Source organism: Erinaceus europaeus, chromosome X (assembly GCF_950295315.1).
Source record: "Erinaceus europaeus chromosome X, mEriEur2.1, whole genome shotgun sequence".
Taxonomy (NCBI): Eukaryota; Metazoa; Chordata; class Mammalia; order Eulipotyphla; family Erinaceidae; genus Erinaceus; species Erinaceus europaeus.
The window spans coordinates 120888647-120904871 of record NC_080185.1 but is presented as its reverse complement, the minus strand read 5'-3'; the positions used below and the strand labels follow the sequence as shown (position 1 = coordinate 120904871).

At 52.3% G+C, this 16225-nt stretch overlaps 1 protein-coding gene across 1 annotated transcript; it reads left to right on the top strand.

Annotated features, from left to right (window-relative positions):
• The first annotated feature begins 11558 nt into the window (after positions 1–11558).
• On the top strand, positions 11559–13707 carry MAGEB17 (MAGE family member B17). Its single transcript, XM_007539108.2, has one exon. It carries the CDS (start codon positions 11581–11583, stop codon positions 13375–13377), a length of 1797 nt encoding a protein of 598 aa, XP_007539170.1. The 5' UTR covers positions 11559–11580; the 3' UTR covers positions 13378–13707.
• Positions 13708–16225: the final 2518 nt, after the last annotated feature.

Genomic DNA, 16225 nt, shown 5'->3' with positions numbered 1-16225 from the left:
GGTGGGCAAAACTAATCCAATTCCGGTCGCGTGCGTTTCTGTCTACGTGCGTTTCTGTCTACGTGTGTACGGAGGTTGCGGGTCTGCCTAGCTTTCAGAACTGACTGAGAAGCAGTTCTACGGGTGCATTCGAGTTTCTCCTGAAGAAGAGCATTTATGAAATGGCTGCGTGCGGAAAACTACTGGATTGCAGTCTTTCTCTAGCAGACTTCAGAGCCTGCGTCAAGGTTTTCTCCACCCAAGCACAGATCACAAGCATGCTAGGTCAATCCAAGGCCGACTGGAAGAAGCCAGATGGGCCAGCTAGAGCCCAGGTTGCAGATGTAACCTGCAGTGCAGCCCCCAGCCCTCGAGACTACGCTGTCCTAGCTGGAGGAAAAGCGCTCTTCTGATTGCCGCATGCCTGCACACCCGCTCGTCTGAAAAGCAGAGCTGATCTGGAAGCTGAATGGCTTTTCTACTTTGGGGACTCCAGGGACAGAACCCAGGCCCTCATGCATGTGATGCATGTGCTGTATGACTGAGCTACTGCCCTGGCCTCCTGAGCCAAGGGTTTTCGCCTGACACCCCAACTTTGTCCCGAACTGATTGATGCTGGTTACCAAGTTCTTCTTCTCTAGAATAAGCCTTTTTGTCAGCTCTAGACAGGGTGTTCGGTTCCCTCCACAGTTAAATGCCTGAGTTGCTTCATTCTTTCAAGCTCCGCTTCTCGAGCAGTTCGGTACTCAGCTTTGCTGCGACAGCTCCTGTTCAGAGATGCTTTAGCACATCCAGTGCTCCTGTTGACAGTGATGGTATGAAAGGAAACGGGCCATCTTTTCACTTCCACAGGCTCAAAGGGACCAGTTGTGTGAATGGCACCTTACTGCCTTGTTTCATTTGGGAATCGGCACGGAAACACAAATAAGAGAGAGCGGCTGGCTTCATCGTCTCATTGTACCCTGGGTACTCCTCCTGTTCTCCCTTCTTCAACCAGCATGCACCCGCTTCCACGAACCACGGCTCCACAATGCTACCCCGGACTTTCCTCAAGACTCCTAAGTATCAGAGTCTCCGTACTTAGTCAGTCGCTAACGTTCATAGTGTCACAGATTCCTAACAGGACTTATTCAGGCACCTCTGAACTAACTACCTGCGTCCAGAAACACTTGGGTAGCAGGACTCATCATATTGCCTCCTACTACTCCCATCCCAGAACAGATACTATCTGGTGGAAGTTTCTGGACAGACAGTGAGCAAGTGCCAGTCTAACCCTGCCTTTGTGTTTTTAGGCAAATCTTATCACCTCTGTGAGACTTAAATGAATGGGTTGGAGGGAGCCTTTATCAGTCAGTGACCCAAGACTGGTTAAAAAAAATCCATTTTGTGAATCCACCTAGTGACTGACTCGAGCCTTTTTCTTTCTCATTGGCACAAACTTAGCTGTAGAGCCTTCTCGAAGGGAGTCAACTATTGTCCCCACCTTGAGAACCTTGGGTGAGAGAGATCCTAGCCCTCAGGTGGCGTCAAATCTCTGCTAGGGCAGAGTGTGTCAGGGGCTGGAGCTAAGACATTTCATGCCTGGCTTCCAAAGGTAATCACGTTTAGCACTATGTCTTTGGCAAGGAAAAAAAAATCAATTGTTTGCTGCGGAAAACCATCTGTGTTTATTCAATTGACAGACACTACCTTTCAATCTATCTTAAATTGAGCCTCCCTGAGGCAGGCAGCTCAACAGTGATAGATTAAGCAATAAACACAGCGTTCTCTCTGCCCAGGGCCTTGACTTCCAGGGAAGGTGAGGTCGCTGTCAGCACGTATGACACCGCGTGGCCTCTCAGCTGGCCCCTCCCTGTCATTGGTTTGATGGGTCCCCATAAACGGGAGTGGCTAGAGCCCCCGTTCTTCTGGCCAACCTCACTCTCCCACTGAACCTGGCCTTCCACCTCCTTAGCCAGCCCTGAGTTTCCCTCTTTGACCCCTTACACACTAGGGAAATAAAGACTTTAGAGGCTGCTTCACATGCCACACTTGTGAAAATGCACATTGAACAGAAAGAAACAAACTTGGCCATGACATAGATGGGCACAATTTTAAGTTGTGACCTTTATTTTTTCATGTGTGCTGAAAGGAGCAGTTGGTTATTGATTTCTGAGTCTATTTGTGCCCCCACCCCCACCCATGGCTTAGAGTAATAGATGTTAACTGTGTTGGGGGGTCAGTTGAGCGCTGACAGGGTCTCTCTGTGGACTCAAAAGTGGCTGAATCCTTGTCCTGGAATCCAGCCAGAAATGATTGTCCTGGGCCCCTGACTTTAGAAATTGACTGAATGGTTCCCATTTGGATAGTGGTAGAGGTAACAGGGAGGCAAGTTTACTTAGTATTAACCGCAGGCTTCTGGGGGCGAGGTGGAGAATCAGAGCACATTGTATAATTGGGGACTGAATTTTCCTAACATGGATTAATGGCTAAGAACAAATTCTTCACTCTCCTGGAGCCAGGCTTTGTGTGAGCCCTTTAGTGGCGTGAATAGACTCCACCTGACTCGGTGTCTGCCGATTGTTCCACTCAGTCCAGCACCAGTACAACTCTGGTACCCAGCAATCTCTTCCCGAGCGTTCAAAGACACCCTCTTTACAGTGGGGGCTATGAGAGCAGTCAACAAATAGTGAATAGTGTCTGGCAAGACTTCACTTTAGAAATACATTTCCTGAAATGTATTTCAATTTTTTAGAAAGACGTTTCCATTGTTGCACGAATCAATGTAAGAGCCCCTGGAGTAAAGTATTGCATGGCCATGATTAACAAAGAAGCACTTTGCATTGCATTTACCTGGCGTTCATGGTCTATAAAGCACTTTTCTACTCATTGCCTCAACTAATCCACACCTCCCCTGCTGGCCACAGAGCCAGCCGCCTTCCGTCGTTTACTGTGGAAACGTGCACATGGCCCATCCATTACTAGTGACTTGCCAGTAATCCGTTAAAAAGCCCACGGGGCTAGAACATGTGAAGCTGCTAGGACTGGGTCTTGCTGGACCGTGGAAAAGGGATTTCTGTGGTTCAACTTAATCTGATTCCATCTATTCTCATGGTCTTTTCGGCGATACTGAAGAGCACTGCTGACCATTGCTCCCCTACTTCGCAGGACTTCTCCCCAAAGTCAGTCTCTTCAACTTGGTACAAGGGAAGGAGCAGTGGCATTGTTAGTTGGCCTCCAGAGAGGCACATTCGCAGGAACAACTATCGGTGTCACAATGACATGGGAGGCTCAGATGAGAAAGGCAGGGTCCTTGGGGAACTAAAACCCAAGCCACCAATGACACCACATTTGTCTGACACCAGGTCAGGTGACTCTGGGTATTGACAAAGAATGAACCCATTCCACCAACCACTAATGCTGGGCCTGGTGCAGGGCCCGGCATGTTTCTAGCCCTCCTCCAAAGCACCGTGAAAAGCATTCAGGAGATGGAGCCAAGGCATGGAGATTACTTCACAATCCCAAGATCAGATGGCACAGTTGAATTACAGAGCACGAATGGGAACCTGGATCTCTTTTAAGTCCATGTCCATGGCATTACTTCCTGACTACAGCCCATGTAGGAAATTAGATTCCCAGTACCTAGTAAAAGCCTGTAACCTAGTCTAGATTTTGTCCAAAGGTCTGTGCTAGTGTAACATTCTAAGAATATACATAAATGATGTCCAAGATGTGGGAGGACCCCCTTGAAGGCCATGCAGCACAAAGTGGGTGAGCAAGAAATTCGCTTAGTCCGGTTACCCCTGGAGACACGACTCTCTTGCAACCTGGAAGTCCTGGGAAGGCAGAACTGATGAGCGAAAAACCTTGGTGAAGGCCCACGTGCCGGGAGAGGACCCGAGTGAGCACAGCCAACCACCGCAGGCATCCATTGGGTCAGGACTAGTTGAAGAAGATGTGGGGCCACCTGTTCCCCTTTCTCTCCATAAGAGTAAGGGAGGACAGTGGATGGTTTCCAGGAACATAGAGAATGAATACAAGATTAGCTTTTATACAGAAGTGTCTCCTACTTTCAAGGACCAGACAGTGAGTTCAGGATGCACCCAGGCCTGAATGCCCAGCCCAAAGTGCCCTGTGAGAGGCCACACACTGCTAGCTTTCTGTCCTATCTGAGCTCACTGTTCTTTTTAAAAAATATTTATTTATTTATTCCCTTTTGTTGCCCTTGTTTTATTGCTGTAGTTATTATTGTTGTTATTGATGCCGTCGTTGTTGGATAGGACAGAGAGAAATGGAGAGAGGAGGGGAAGACAGAGAGGGGGTGAAAAAAAATACCTACAGATCTGCTTCACCACTTGTGATGTGACCCCCCTGCAGGTGGGGAACCAACCGGGGGCTCGAACTGGGATCTTTACTCTGATCCTTGTGCTTTGCACCACGTGCACTTAATCCGCTGCGCTACTGCCCGACTCCCTGAGCTCACAGCTCTAGAAGACCAGATTAGTTTCCCTAAATTCAAAAATCCATTCCCAGGCTGATTAAGAACCTGGAAGAACTCACATCGTTTTATGACCTTTTAAAAGGATTGTTTTAGTGGACAGTAAAAGCCTCACTTATTCAGCACCTCGTTAATTCCCAGACAAGTGTGACAGTTGTGTAGCGCTCAGGTACACTGTGCATGTGGAGCCTGTTGGGAGCCTCATTGCCCCCATCCCAGTCATTGCTACTGATATGTTCATATTGATGATTCACAACAGCATGGAAGTGAAGCTGATTTTCTTTTCTTTTTAAATATTCTTTTTCTGTAATCTGTGCTTAACTGACCAAAACATGGTCTTTCTTGCATTCAAGTAAGCAGGGCTTGGGGCTGTAAGTTTGTCAAACTGGTCAAGTCAGTGTAAGAATCCACGGCACAGACTTCTTTAGTGTCATGCTGTATGTTATTTGAAATATTAGATTCATAGTTTGAGAATTATGATGGTACCTGTTACTATTACCTGTAAATATTTATTGTGTTAAAATGTGCTCGGTGTTAAATAACTCAGAACAAGTTCCAGGTGTGGAACGTAGTGTAAATAACGTCACAGCATGACTTGCTCAGGTCTCCTTAGACCGATGAATTATTTATAACAAATTCACAATATGAATATCAGTGATCCAGATCCTTTTCGATGTACAAACTTAACCCTATAAAACTGCTGATGAAGTGCGTTCATTTATTGTATTCTTAGTGTACAAAAACTGTGTTCAGTGCCTCTGTCAAATTGTTCTGGTCTCTGTGACATTGAGTCTAATCCAATGTAGTAAGCTGACAATTCAAGCCACAGAAGAAATGTCTTTTATTTCTTGATAGTAAAGTGTCATTTATGAAATGGACAAATGCATGCAGTCAGTGCTCAATAAACAACACAGCCATTGCCTGAATTGAGTTTGTGGTCCTACATCCCACAATTCCTTGAGTCCTGGGTCCATGGCTCATCTAGTCACTTGCGCCACATCTGGGAGATGTGGTCTAAAAATCTCCAGTTTGAAACAGCACCCTGGTTGATTTCTTAGAATACTCACATGATAGATATAATTTTTTAAAAATTATTTTTTTTTTACTGGAGCACTGCTCAGCTCTGGTTTATGGTGGTGCAGGGTGTTGGGGATTGAACCTGGGACTTTGGAGCCTCAGGCATGAGAGTCTCTTTGCGTAACTACTATGCTATCTACCCTCGCCCACATGTTTAATTTTTCTGTCACTAAGCTTTTAAAAATAAGTATTGAATTGTTCATTCTGTAAGTCATTCTCATGGTTCAAAACCAAAAATCAAGGAAAGAGCCGGTGAATGGTGAGTAGTCCCCCACTGCCCCCAGTCTTCGCTTCGTGGTTCTCAGTGCTTGGCACCACCCCTGTTAATCAGTGTGTTTGCCTGCATCCTCCCACCATTTTACAGAAGTGATAGTGGGGGCCAGGTGGGGGTGCAAATGACCAAGCAAGCATGATGCAGATTGTTAAATAGAAAAAGTGAGCTGGGGGTGGTGGCCGGATAGCATAATGGTCATGCAAAGAGACTCTCGTGCCTGAGTTCTCCAGAGTCTCAGATTCAGTCCCTTGCATCACCATAAATCAGGGCTGAGCAGGGCTCAGCTAAAGGAGAAAGAGAAGGAGAAAGAGGAGAAGAAAGGAAAAACTGACCAATGACATATCTACCTCCTATAATATGAGAGAAGCACAGAAATTCTGAATCACTCGCCGTGTGGTTTTAGCTCTCATCTTAAAAAAGTTCAGCTACCAGGAGTCGGGCGGTAGCGCAGTGGGTTAAGCGCACGAGGTGCAAAGCAAAAGGACCAGTGTAAGGATCCCGGTTCAAGCCCCTGGCTCCCCACCTGCAGGGGAGTTGCTTCACAGGCAATGAAGCAGGTCTGCAGGTGTCTATCTTTCTCCCGCCCTCTCTGTCTTCCCCTCCTCTCTCCATTTCTCTCTGTCCAATCCAACAATGAAGACATCAATAACAACAACAATATTAACTACAACAATAAAAAATAAAAATAAAAAGTTCAGCTACCATACAGGAAGTAGAAAGAGGGCCAGAGAGGCACAGGGACACAAGGCAGCACAAAGATGTAATTCAGGGGGACTCAGCTAAGAACGATGGTTGCCCCCGCCCCATCTCCCACCCCACCCCATCCCACACACTAAAAGCACCAGGAGAGCTCTTAGGAAATCTATCTTTTGCCACGATTCTGCCGTACATCTTGGAGGAGTGTTGTGTTTTTGCTTCCCTGCAGTTGTTTTCAGTGCCCACCACAGCCTGGAGGCTTTTCCAGACCGTTATATAAAGTTCCTGCTTGTTCTTTCTCATACCTGCCTAGTGCTGGCTTAAGTCCCACCATAAGGAGAAAAGGGAGAACTTCATTTTTCAGAACCCAGGCTTGCAGGCTGCCCACAGAAGCAGGACCAACACGAAAATGAGGGCGAACTCACTGCCTCCTCCAACTCTACCACCATCACCAGGACAGACTTGCAGTAGGCGGGCTAGCTGCAGTAGAGAAAACATTCACAGTGCGGTCAGGCAGTGGTGCACCTGGCTGAGGGCACGTTACCGTGTGCAAAAACCGGGGTTCAAGCCCCCCAGTCCCCACCTGCTGGGGGAAAGCTTCATGAGTGGTGAAGTAGGTTTGCAGGTGTCTCTCTGTCCCTCCCCCTCTTTATCCCCCCCCTCGATTTCTGGCCATCTCTAGCAAATAAATAAAGATAATTTTTAAAATTAAGACAAAATTCACAGTCCAGTGAGCACTAACAGTAACAAGGACTTGGTCTGGGAAGGCCTGATGACCAGGCTAGGGAAAATGCTTTCTGCTGCTGAGACAACTCACGGTGAAACCAAACTCCAAAAGGACTGGGGCTGTCCTGGGATTCCCACACAGACATGATGGGCCTAGACCTCTAACAGATCCCTCTCTCCACTGTCACTGGTCATCTCCATCAGGAACAACATAATGGACCCCTTTGTGGGTCCCTATAGGACCTTGCCCTCAGTGTGGATCAACAATGGTAGGGACTGTTCATTCTCTGAAGGGAGCTTGGACAACATACTCTGCCACTTGAGGAAGAGGAGTTCCGAAATGAGTGCAGCCTAGCATGTTCCTGGCCATGACCACAGAATGCGAGCTCAGACCTACAGGGATGCAGAGGTTACACGGGCTGCTGTGCTGAATATGAGACCCATATCAGATCAGTGGGGTTTACAGTTAACAATATTTATATACTTTTCCCATATTTGGGAGCTACTCTTTGCCCAGATCCAGCTTTCTAGTCCTGTTTCCAACTCTGATACCATCTTCCCCAGACAATAGCTAACATGCTTTAGTCAAGTCTGAAAACCCAGGAGCAGTGCTAGGGCTCCAGTCCTGCTGACCTTGCCCTCTTGAAACAGTGAGAGTTGGGAGTGGCTGCTGGCTTTGTGCTAAGAGGAATTGTGGGGAGCTATGGCCCTGGAGCTGAGAGGGTCTAAGGACCCCTCCTTGAGCCCCCCCCCCCCGAATTCAGTTCCTGGCTGTCTAGCCCGTCATCCACTTTAACTCTATAAAAAGCTACCACTCCCTGAGACAGGTAGAGGTTAAGTTGGCTTGAGTTAATATACTCCATCCTCTGACTGCAGTTTTGAAAACCTACAGCACCACTCCAGGCCTGGGTCCCCCCCTGAGTGAGCCCTCTTCACTCCTCACAATGCTGGCAGCAACCGCCATTTCTTTTACAGTAATTTTCTTTTTTAAATTTTCCCTTTATTGAGGGATTAATGTTTTAGAGTCGACAGTAAATACAATAGTTTGTACTTACATAAAATTTCTCAGTTTTCCATTTTTCAAATTATTTATTGGATAGAGATAAATTGAGAGGAGGTGGAAATAGTGAGAGAGAGAGAGAGAGAGAGAGAGAGAGAGAGGGAGAGGGAGAGGGAGAGATGGAGATGGAGATGGAGAGAGAGAGGCTCCTGCAGCCCTGCTTCACCACTTGCAAAGCTTTCCCACTGCAGGTGGGGACCAGGGGCTTGAACCTGGATCCTTGTGCATTGTAATGTGTGTGCTTAACCAGGTATGCTACTGACTATATATCTTTTTTTTTTACTTTTTAACCAGTAGCCATTTTCTACAAAGTTCATACCAGGGCAACAGCTAAAGAGTTGGAAGGAATGTAACATTTACCAGGGCGCCATTAATCAAAGAGCAGTCAAGTCACACCTACACCCCTACCACAAAGTAGTAAGGCGTGCCCTCCTCCTAGCAGCGGTCCACACAGGACCAGAGCTCTGTTTTTAAGCCCAGGAATGGCAGATGCTCCCCATTTGTGCCTGGGGCGTCACCATTATCAGGGCGTGAGGGACCTCACAGCAAAGAGAGCTGCGCCATTATTTTTCTTATTCTGCGGGGAGGTGGGGGGGTGGGGGCTGTAGAACATAACTGGGTTTGAAGCAGAGACTTGGAATACCAAAGAGAGCCGCTCTCCTGCTAAAATAGGATTCTGAGATAAGGATCTCAGGTCTCAGGTCTCAGATGAGGCTTCCGATGCCTAGGGTGACGGGGAAGGTGTGAGACTGATGGGTTCAAGTCAGCAGAGAGGGTGGTGCGCACCAAAGTGCTTCCGCAAGGTCAGGCCTGCTGGGTGCTCTGGGAAGCCTGGATGCGGATTGGCATCAACCGACTTCCGTTGAAGTGCCCCTGTTGGCAGGCCTAGGAAACCCTTGACAGTCGCCGGGTGAGAAGTGAGGAGACGGCGGCCTGAGAGAGCGAGAGAGCGAGCAAGCGAGCGAGCGAGCGACCTGCAAGGATCCAGAGGGCAGAATCGAGGCAGCGGCCAGGTAAAAGCCCAAGTGTGGATCGAGCGGCGCCTCTGCTCGCACCCGAGGGCGGCCTGGCGGGGGCGGCCTGCCCGGGGGCCGGGGCCGGGGCCGGGCCGGAGCCGGAGCCGGAGCCGGGGCCGGGGACTGGGCGGCGGCGGGCGGCGGGCGGCGGGCCTGGGCCTGAGTGGGGCGGCCCTAAGGAGCCCCGAGAAGACCCCAGCAGCCGGGGGGCAGCCCCCATGGGGGGCAGGGGGCGGCAGGCTGCGGCCCGGGGTGCTCCGCCGGGGTCGCGACCGTGGGAGGGGAGTGGGCCCACCCGGCGCGGCGCCATATTTGCGGTCCCGTCGAGGAGACGAGGTGCGCGGCGGAGGCCCCGCCTTTGGGATGGGACGAGTCGTGGGGTCTCGGGCCACACCCGCAGCCGATCTGTCGCCAGAGGCCCTGAAGTTCCATCTGGAAACGGGACGGGACAGGCTGGAGTCCCGGGCCTGGGCAGGGCTGAGAACGGAGCCCTCGAGGCCGGGTGGCGGCCTGTCTGGTTAAGCGCACACGCCGGGCTCCGGGTTCAAGCCCCGGGTCCTCATCTGCAGAGGGACGTCTTCACAAGGGTCTATCTCCCTATCTCCCCTTCCTCTCTCAATTCCTCCCAGTCTCTAGTCCAATAATAAATACATAAGATCTCAATTTTTTGATTTAAAAAGTAGGCCCCTGGGGGAGTCGGGCGGTAACGCAGCGGGTTAAGCGCAGGTGGTGCGAAGCACAAGGACCGGCGGAAGGATCCCGGTTCGAGCCCCGGCTCCCCACCTGCCCGGGGTCACTTCACAAGCGATGAAGCAGGTCTGCAGGTGTCTATCTTTCTCTCCCCCTCTCTGTCTTCCCCTCCTCTCTCCGTTTCGCTTTGTCCTATCCAACGGCGACGACAATAAGAATAACTACAATAAGAACAAGGGCAACAAAAGCGAATAAATAATTAAATAAATAAAAGTAGGCCCCCGAATATGGATTGACTGGGAACTAAGAGAACCAACCGCTGGGTGTCCTCCCCTAGTCACAGAGGGTCCAGGGCCGGGGCCGGGGTTTGGAAGGTTCCCGAAAGTAGACGAGCTGGGTCTACAGTGGCCCCAGTTCCACAGGGGAGGCGACCTCGGCCTTAGTAAGGGTGCTTGCTGTGGGCTCGAGCGTGTTCATTGGAGAACCTTGTCCTCAGATACGGACTGAGCAGAGCCCTGCCCCTGCTTTCAGCCCTGGGAGACCCTGGGCGGGCAGAATCGGCTATAGCGTGCCCCGCCTTCTCCCTTAGTGATTCAGGGAGTCAAGAGGCCTCAACTTGGGCCTAGCTTACAAAACCTAGTGGACTGAGGAATAGGAAGCCTTGCTTGAGTTCAGATGACAACCTTGGGTGCACACTGAGCTAGCTAGTGGTCCACAGGATCCAGTGAGCTCCCATAGGGCATCCTCCTGTTCTCTTTATTATTATTATTATTGTAGAAGCAGAGAGAAATTGAGAAGGAAGGGGGAGATAGGGAGGGAGAGAGGCAGAGAGACACCTGCAGCCCTGCTTCACAACTTCACACTGCAGGTGGGGACCTGGGGCTTGAACCCGGGTCCTTGCACACTGTAATGTGTGCAGTTAACCAGGTACGCTACCACCTGCCCAACCCCACACCCCAACCTCCCATTCTAGGTCCAGGCAGCCCCCAACCATCTGGTCTGCATGCAGGGCTTTGGCAAATTCATCCTGAACCTCCAACTCTGACATCTCTTATAAGCCAGCACCTGAGTATCAAGGGCATAGTGGCAGGTGCACCAGGACCAGTCCCCATCAAGGTGAAGATGTGGAGGGACAAAATGATAGCCAGTGAGCCCACCATGGAGTTACTGAACCAAGCCTGGCCCCTGGGAGGCCAGGGCAGGGCAGAGTTTGAAGGGTTTCAGTAGACAATGTTCTTGGTTTAGCAGAATTGGAGGGTCATTCTAAATCCCATTTGGGGTAAAGATAGTAATCCCCTTTGGGGATTTCTAGAAACAGAGGAAGCCATTGGGGTTAAGTGACTCCTGTTTCCTGGGGTGCTAGCAGGGGTTTCCTGTAGGAATGGAGAGGAAAGTCAGGGTCTTATAGGAAGGTTGTCCTAGGCACCACCTAAGACACATTGTGACTTTTTTTTTTCTGGGGGGGGAGGTCTGTGGTGAGGTCCTAGCGCTGTGCCCTTGCACTGCCATGGTGTCCCCTTGCTGAAGGAGCTCCTCACCCTCTTCTTCTCCTGCAGGTACCGTTGTCTACCAGCCAAGCCTAGTCATGCCCCGGGGACAGAAGAGCAAGCTCAGAGCCCAGGAGAAGCGCCGCCAGACCCGAGGCAATCGGGCCTTGGATGAGACGGAGGTTGAGGAGGCATACCTACCCCTCTGTGGGGTCCAGCTGCCCAGCTCCCCTGTGGGCAGCTTTTCCATGGGGTTCCTGAGAATCCACACCAGCAGTTCTCCTTGTGGCCTGGCCCATGGCACAGAGGCCAGCAGAGAGGCCAGCAGAAAGGCCCGCAGAGAGGCCAAAACAGAGGCCAGCGGAGAGGCCAGTAGAGAGGCCCGCAGACAGGCCCGCAGAGAGGCCAAAACAGAGGCCAGCGGAGAGGTCAGTAGAGAGGCCCGCAGACAGGCCCGAAGAGAGGCCAAAACAGAGGCTAGCGGAGAGGCCAGTGGAGAGGCCAGTAGAGAAGTCCGCAGAGAGGCCCGCAGACAGGCCCGCAGAGAGGCCAACCCAGAGGCCAGTGGAGAGGTCAGTGGAGAGGCCAATAGAGAGGCCCGCAGACAGGCCCGCAGAGAGGCCCGCAGAGAGGCCAACCCAGAGGCCAGTGGAGAGGCCAGTAGAGAGGCCCGCAGACAGGCCCGTAGAGAGGCCAGTGGAGAGGCCCGCAGACAGGCCCACAGAGATGCCAACATAAAGGCCAGTGGAGAGGCCAGCGGAGAGGCCCACAGACAGGCCCGCAGAGAGGCCAACACAGAGGCCAGTGGAGAGGTCAGTGGAGAGGCCAGTAGAGAGGCCCGCAGACAGGCCCGCAGAGATGCCAACATAAAGGCCAGTGGAGAGGCCAGCGGAGAGGCCCGCAGACAGGCCCGCAGAGAGGCCAACACAGAGGCCAGTGGAGAGGTCAGTGGAGAGGCCAGTAGAGAGGCCCGCAGACAGGCCCGCAGACAGGCCCGCAGAGAGGCCAACCCAGAGGCCAGTGGAGAGGCCAGTGGAGAGGTCAGTGGAGAGGCCCGCAGAGAGGCCCGCAGAGAGGCCAACGCAGAGGCCAGCGGAGAGGCCAACACAAAGGCCAGCGGAGAGGTCAACAGAGAGGCCCAGGGGCACCACAGGCTGTGTGCCGGGGCCGCCTGGCACCCGCTGGCCCCCGATTGCTGCCCCAGAGAGCCCCTGACCAGGAGGGCCGGCCTGCTGGTGCAGTTCCTGCTGCACAAGTATAAAACCAAGGAGCCCATCACCAAGGGTGGCATGCTCAAGGTCATCGGCCGCAAGTACAAGGATCAGTTCCCCGAGATCCTGCGCCGAACCACCGAGCGCATGGAGTTGGTCTTCGGCCTCGACCTGAAGGAAGTGGATCCCATCAACCACTCATACCTTCTCATCGGCAAGCTCAACCTGAACAGTGAGAGCAGCCTGACCGGAGGCCTAGGCTTCCCCAGGAACGGGCTCCTCATGCCACTGCTGGGCGTCATCTTCATGAATGGCAACCGCGCCAGCGAGGAAGAGATGTGGGAGTTCCTCAATATGCTGGGGCTCTATGATGGTCGGCGCCACTTCATCTTCGGGGAGCCCAGGAAGCTCCTCACCCGCGATCTGGTGCGGGAGAAGTATCTGGAGTACCGCCAGGTGCCCGGGAGCCAGCCCCCGCGCTTTGAGTTCCTGTGGGGGCCTCGAGCCTACATGGAAACCAGCAAGATGAAGGTGCTGGAGTTCATGGCCAAGGTCAACGACATGGTGCCAACTGCCTTCCAGTCCCAGTACGAGGAGGCTTTGAGGGATGAGGAGGAGCAGGCCCAGGCCCGAGCAGCAGCCAGGGCCCGCCGAAGCGCCAAGGCCAAGGCCAACCCCAAGTAGAGAGCCCAGGGGAGGTGGGAAAGGGGGGCTCCCCTTTCTGAGTAGCAGTGGGCGGGTGAAGTGAGGCTGGGCAGAGCCCCATGCAGAAGTTCTTTTTGGTTTTGGTTTCCACAGTTCACTTCGAGTTTTACCCCTTTTCCTTGTTCATTCAGTATGCTCCACTGAAAAAATGTATTTCCACTCAGAATCTATCTGTTGGTGCAGATGTGGCTCACACACCCATTGCTGCTCATTACACGAGAGTAAGAGTTGGGGTTTGTGTCAAACAAATGGAAAATGCTTGCACCTCTTATTGTGATCCACTACGAGAAGACCTAGCATTGGGGTGGAGGTCAGCTTTCAAATGGGAAAGCACCCCTGAGTGAAAGCGTTGGGCGGGGGGGGGGGGGGGCGGGAAGTGAGAAGTCAAAGATGTTTCATGCTCACTGTTCTGCATTCTGTTTGAGAAACTTAGAAGACATGTACCTGGATTTGCTCGTTGGCTTATTCAAGAATAGGAGACATTAAAGAGTTATGCATTCCAGCAGGCGTCCACTGTCCATTTTGTTCCACAAATGTGAGTTGAGTGTCTGCTCTTTGGAAAGCCTTCCCAGCCAGTTCTGGGATCATGGCAGAGCCCCAGAGAAACATGGGGAGATACACCCCCAAGTCAGAGGGTCATGGAAGGTAGGCAGGAGGGAGGAGTTTCCAGGGGCGGGTCTCAGTATGAATGCCTCACAGGCTGACTGCCCAGGAAATGGTCAGAAGTAAAGTTTGTATTTTATGAGGGAGACCCCCAGCTCTGGCAGTGCCACAGATAGAACCTAGGACCACAGGCACATCAGTCCGGTGCTTTACCCACTGAGGCCTCTCCCGGGCCTTGAAGTGGGAGGGAATCTTAAGTGAGCTGCATGGACCTGAGGCTCTGGGTTTGATCCCCAGCAACATGTGAAAACACCAAGGACCAAGACAGGTAGAGCTCCGTGGATGGTGGAGCAGTGCTCTGAACTCCTTCTCGCCAAGAAATGGGGTAAAAAATTGGGCCTAGAAGATGGGTAGGCTATATTGCATGCGAGACCCTGGTTTCGATCCCCAGCATGGCATTTAAAAAATAACCCAGGAGGTGACACAATGGATAAAGCATTAGACTCTTGAGCATGAGGTCCCAAGTTCAATCCTCATCATCCCTGTGCTAGAGTAATGTCCTGCCCCCCCATCCTCTGCTCTCATAAATAAACAGATATTAAAAAATAGAAATAGAGTCGGGAGGTAGCACAGCGGGTTAAGAGCAGGTGGTGCAAAGTGCAAGGACCGGCGTAAGGATCCCGGTTTGAGCCCCCGGCTCCCCGCCTGCAGGGGAGTCGCTTCACAGGTAGTGAAGCAGGTCTGCAGGTGTCTGTCTTTCTCTCCCCCTCTGTCTTCCTCTCCTCTCTCCATTTCTCTCTGTCCTATCCAACGACGACATCAATAACAACAACAATAAAACAACAAAGGCAACAAAAGGGAATAAATATTTTTTAAAAATAAAAATAATTGTGAGCTGCATGGAGTCAGCGGAGACCACTGAGAAGGCGGGAGAGGACCATTTCAGGGGTGGCTCTGCAGGGAGAGGCAGGTGAGCAATGGACACCCTCTGCACACTCCCTTAGGACCCCAAATCCGGATAGAAGCCCTGCCCAACAGAACCCTGGTCCCTGCTCCCTCCAGGTGAGCACTGGGTACCAGCTGGGTGGATTGTGAACTGGGGATCCTGAAAACTGGGGTGATATTAAGCAGCTACTAGGCCAGCCCAGGTGACCCAGACAAGTGCACTTCAGGGGAACCCAAACCTGGGAGCTTTGGTGTGCCATGGCAAACAGTGAACCCCAGGAGGCAAGGATGTCGCGATACAGGTACAGAGGCAGCTCAGGTACTAAGGAGCCAGAGTTGCTGGAAAACGAACAGTCCCTAGGGCTGAATTTCCTGGTGCCCACTCCCCAGGCCCCTGCCAGCACCGCCCGAGGAAGCCGGTGATGGGAATAGAGACAAGGGGGACTGAGCCGTCTCCTCACACCTGCAGTGCAGCCCGGCAATGGAGAATGGGCGTTCTTGAAGGGACTGACCCCCAGATCCTGCTCTTGGTCCCCACATGGGCATGCAGATGGGCCATGTGAGATATGACATACCCGCTGTCACAGGGACCCACAGAGCTGGGGACTTTGTTGTGAGGTTGAGACCCATCTCAGTGCAGAGGGAACTGGGGCTCTTGGGTACTCACAGGAAGGAGGAGAGATAGGGCAAACAAACCCACCCCTACTCACAGCCCAGAGAAGCCCCACACCGTCTGGTGAGTGAATGCCCCTCACTCAGACTCTGGGAGCCATGGAGCTGAGGGCCTGGGTCTGCACCCCACGTGGGGTTCCAGTGCTGGTCAGCTTTCCTATTAAGGACCTCGACTGTGGCTTGGGGGAGGTGGGGCAGAGTGCTGGGCTGGCTTCTGGCTGAAGGCCCGTCAGTGAGTGGCATCAAGGGTTGCCCCAGGTCTGCCGAGAGAAGCACCTCTCCAAAGGGGGGGGGGTAGGGGGGCTCACCCAGAGCCTTGCCCTTGCTGCTAGTACCAAGATCCTTGGGTAGGAAGCCAGCTGTGGTGCACCCCAAACTCACTGAATAGTGAGGTAGGGAGGTGAGAGCCTGCAGGTTGGTGGACTCAGGTCAGCAGAAGGACCCCAAGAAGCCTGGGAGAGAGAAGGGCCCCAACAAACCAGCAAGCCCCGCATGTCGGCTAAGGCATCCCCTCCTCTGCCCCTTAGGGGGCCCCAGGATGGTGAGGGCCAGGTTTGGGGCGTCAGGTTCAGCACAGCAGAGGGGAAGGGTCCAGACCCTGCTAACA

Excerpts from the sequence above, each read along its gene's own strand:
- MAGEB17 (XM_007539108.2), top strand. The coding sequence starts at position 11,581 with ATGCCCCGGGGACAGAAGAGCAAGCTCAGAGCCCAGGAGAAGCGCCGC.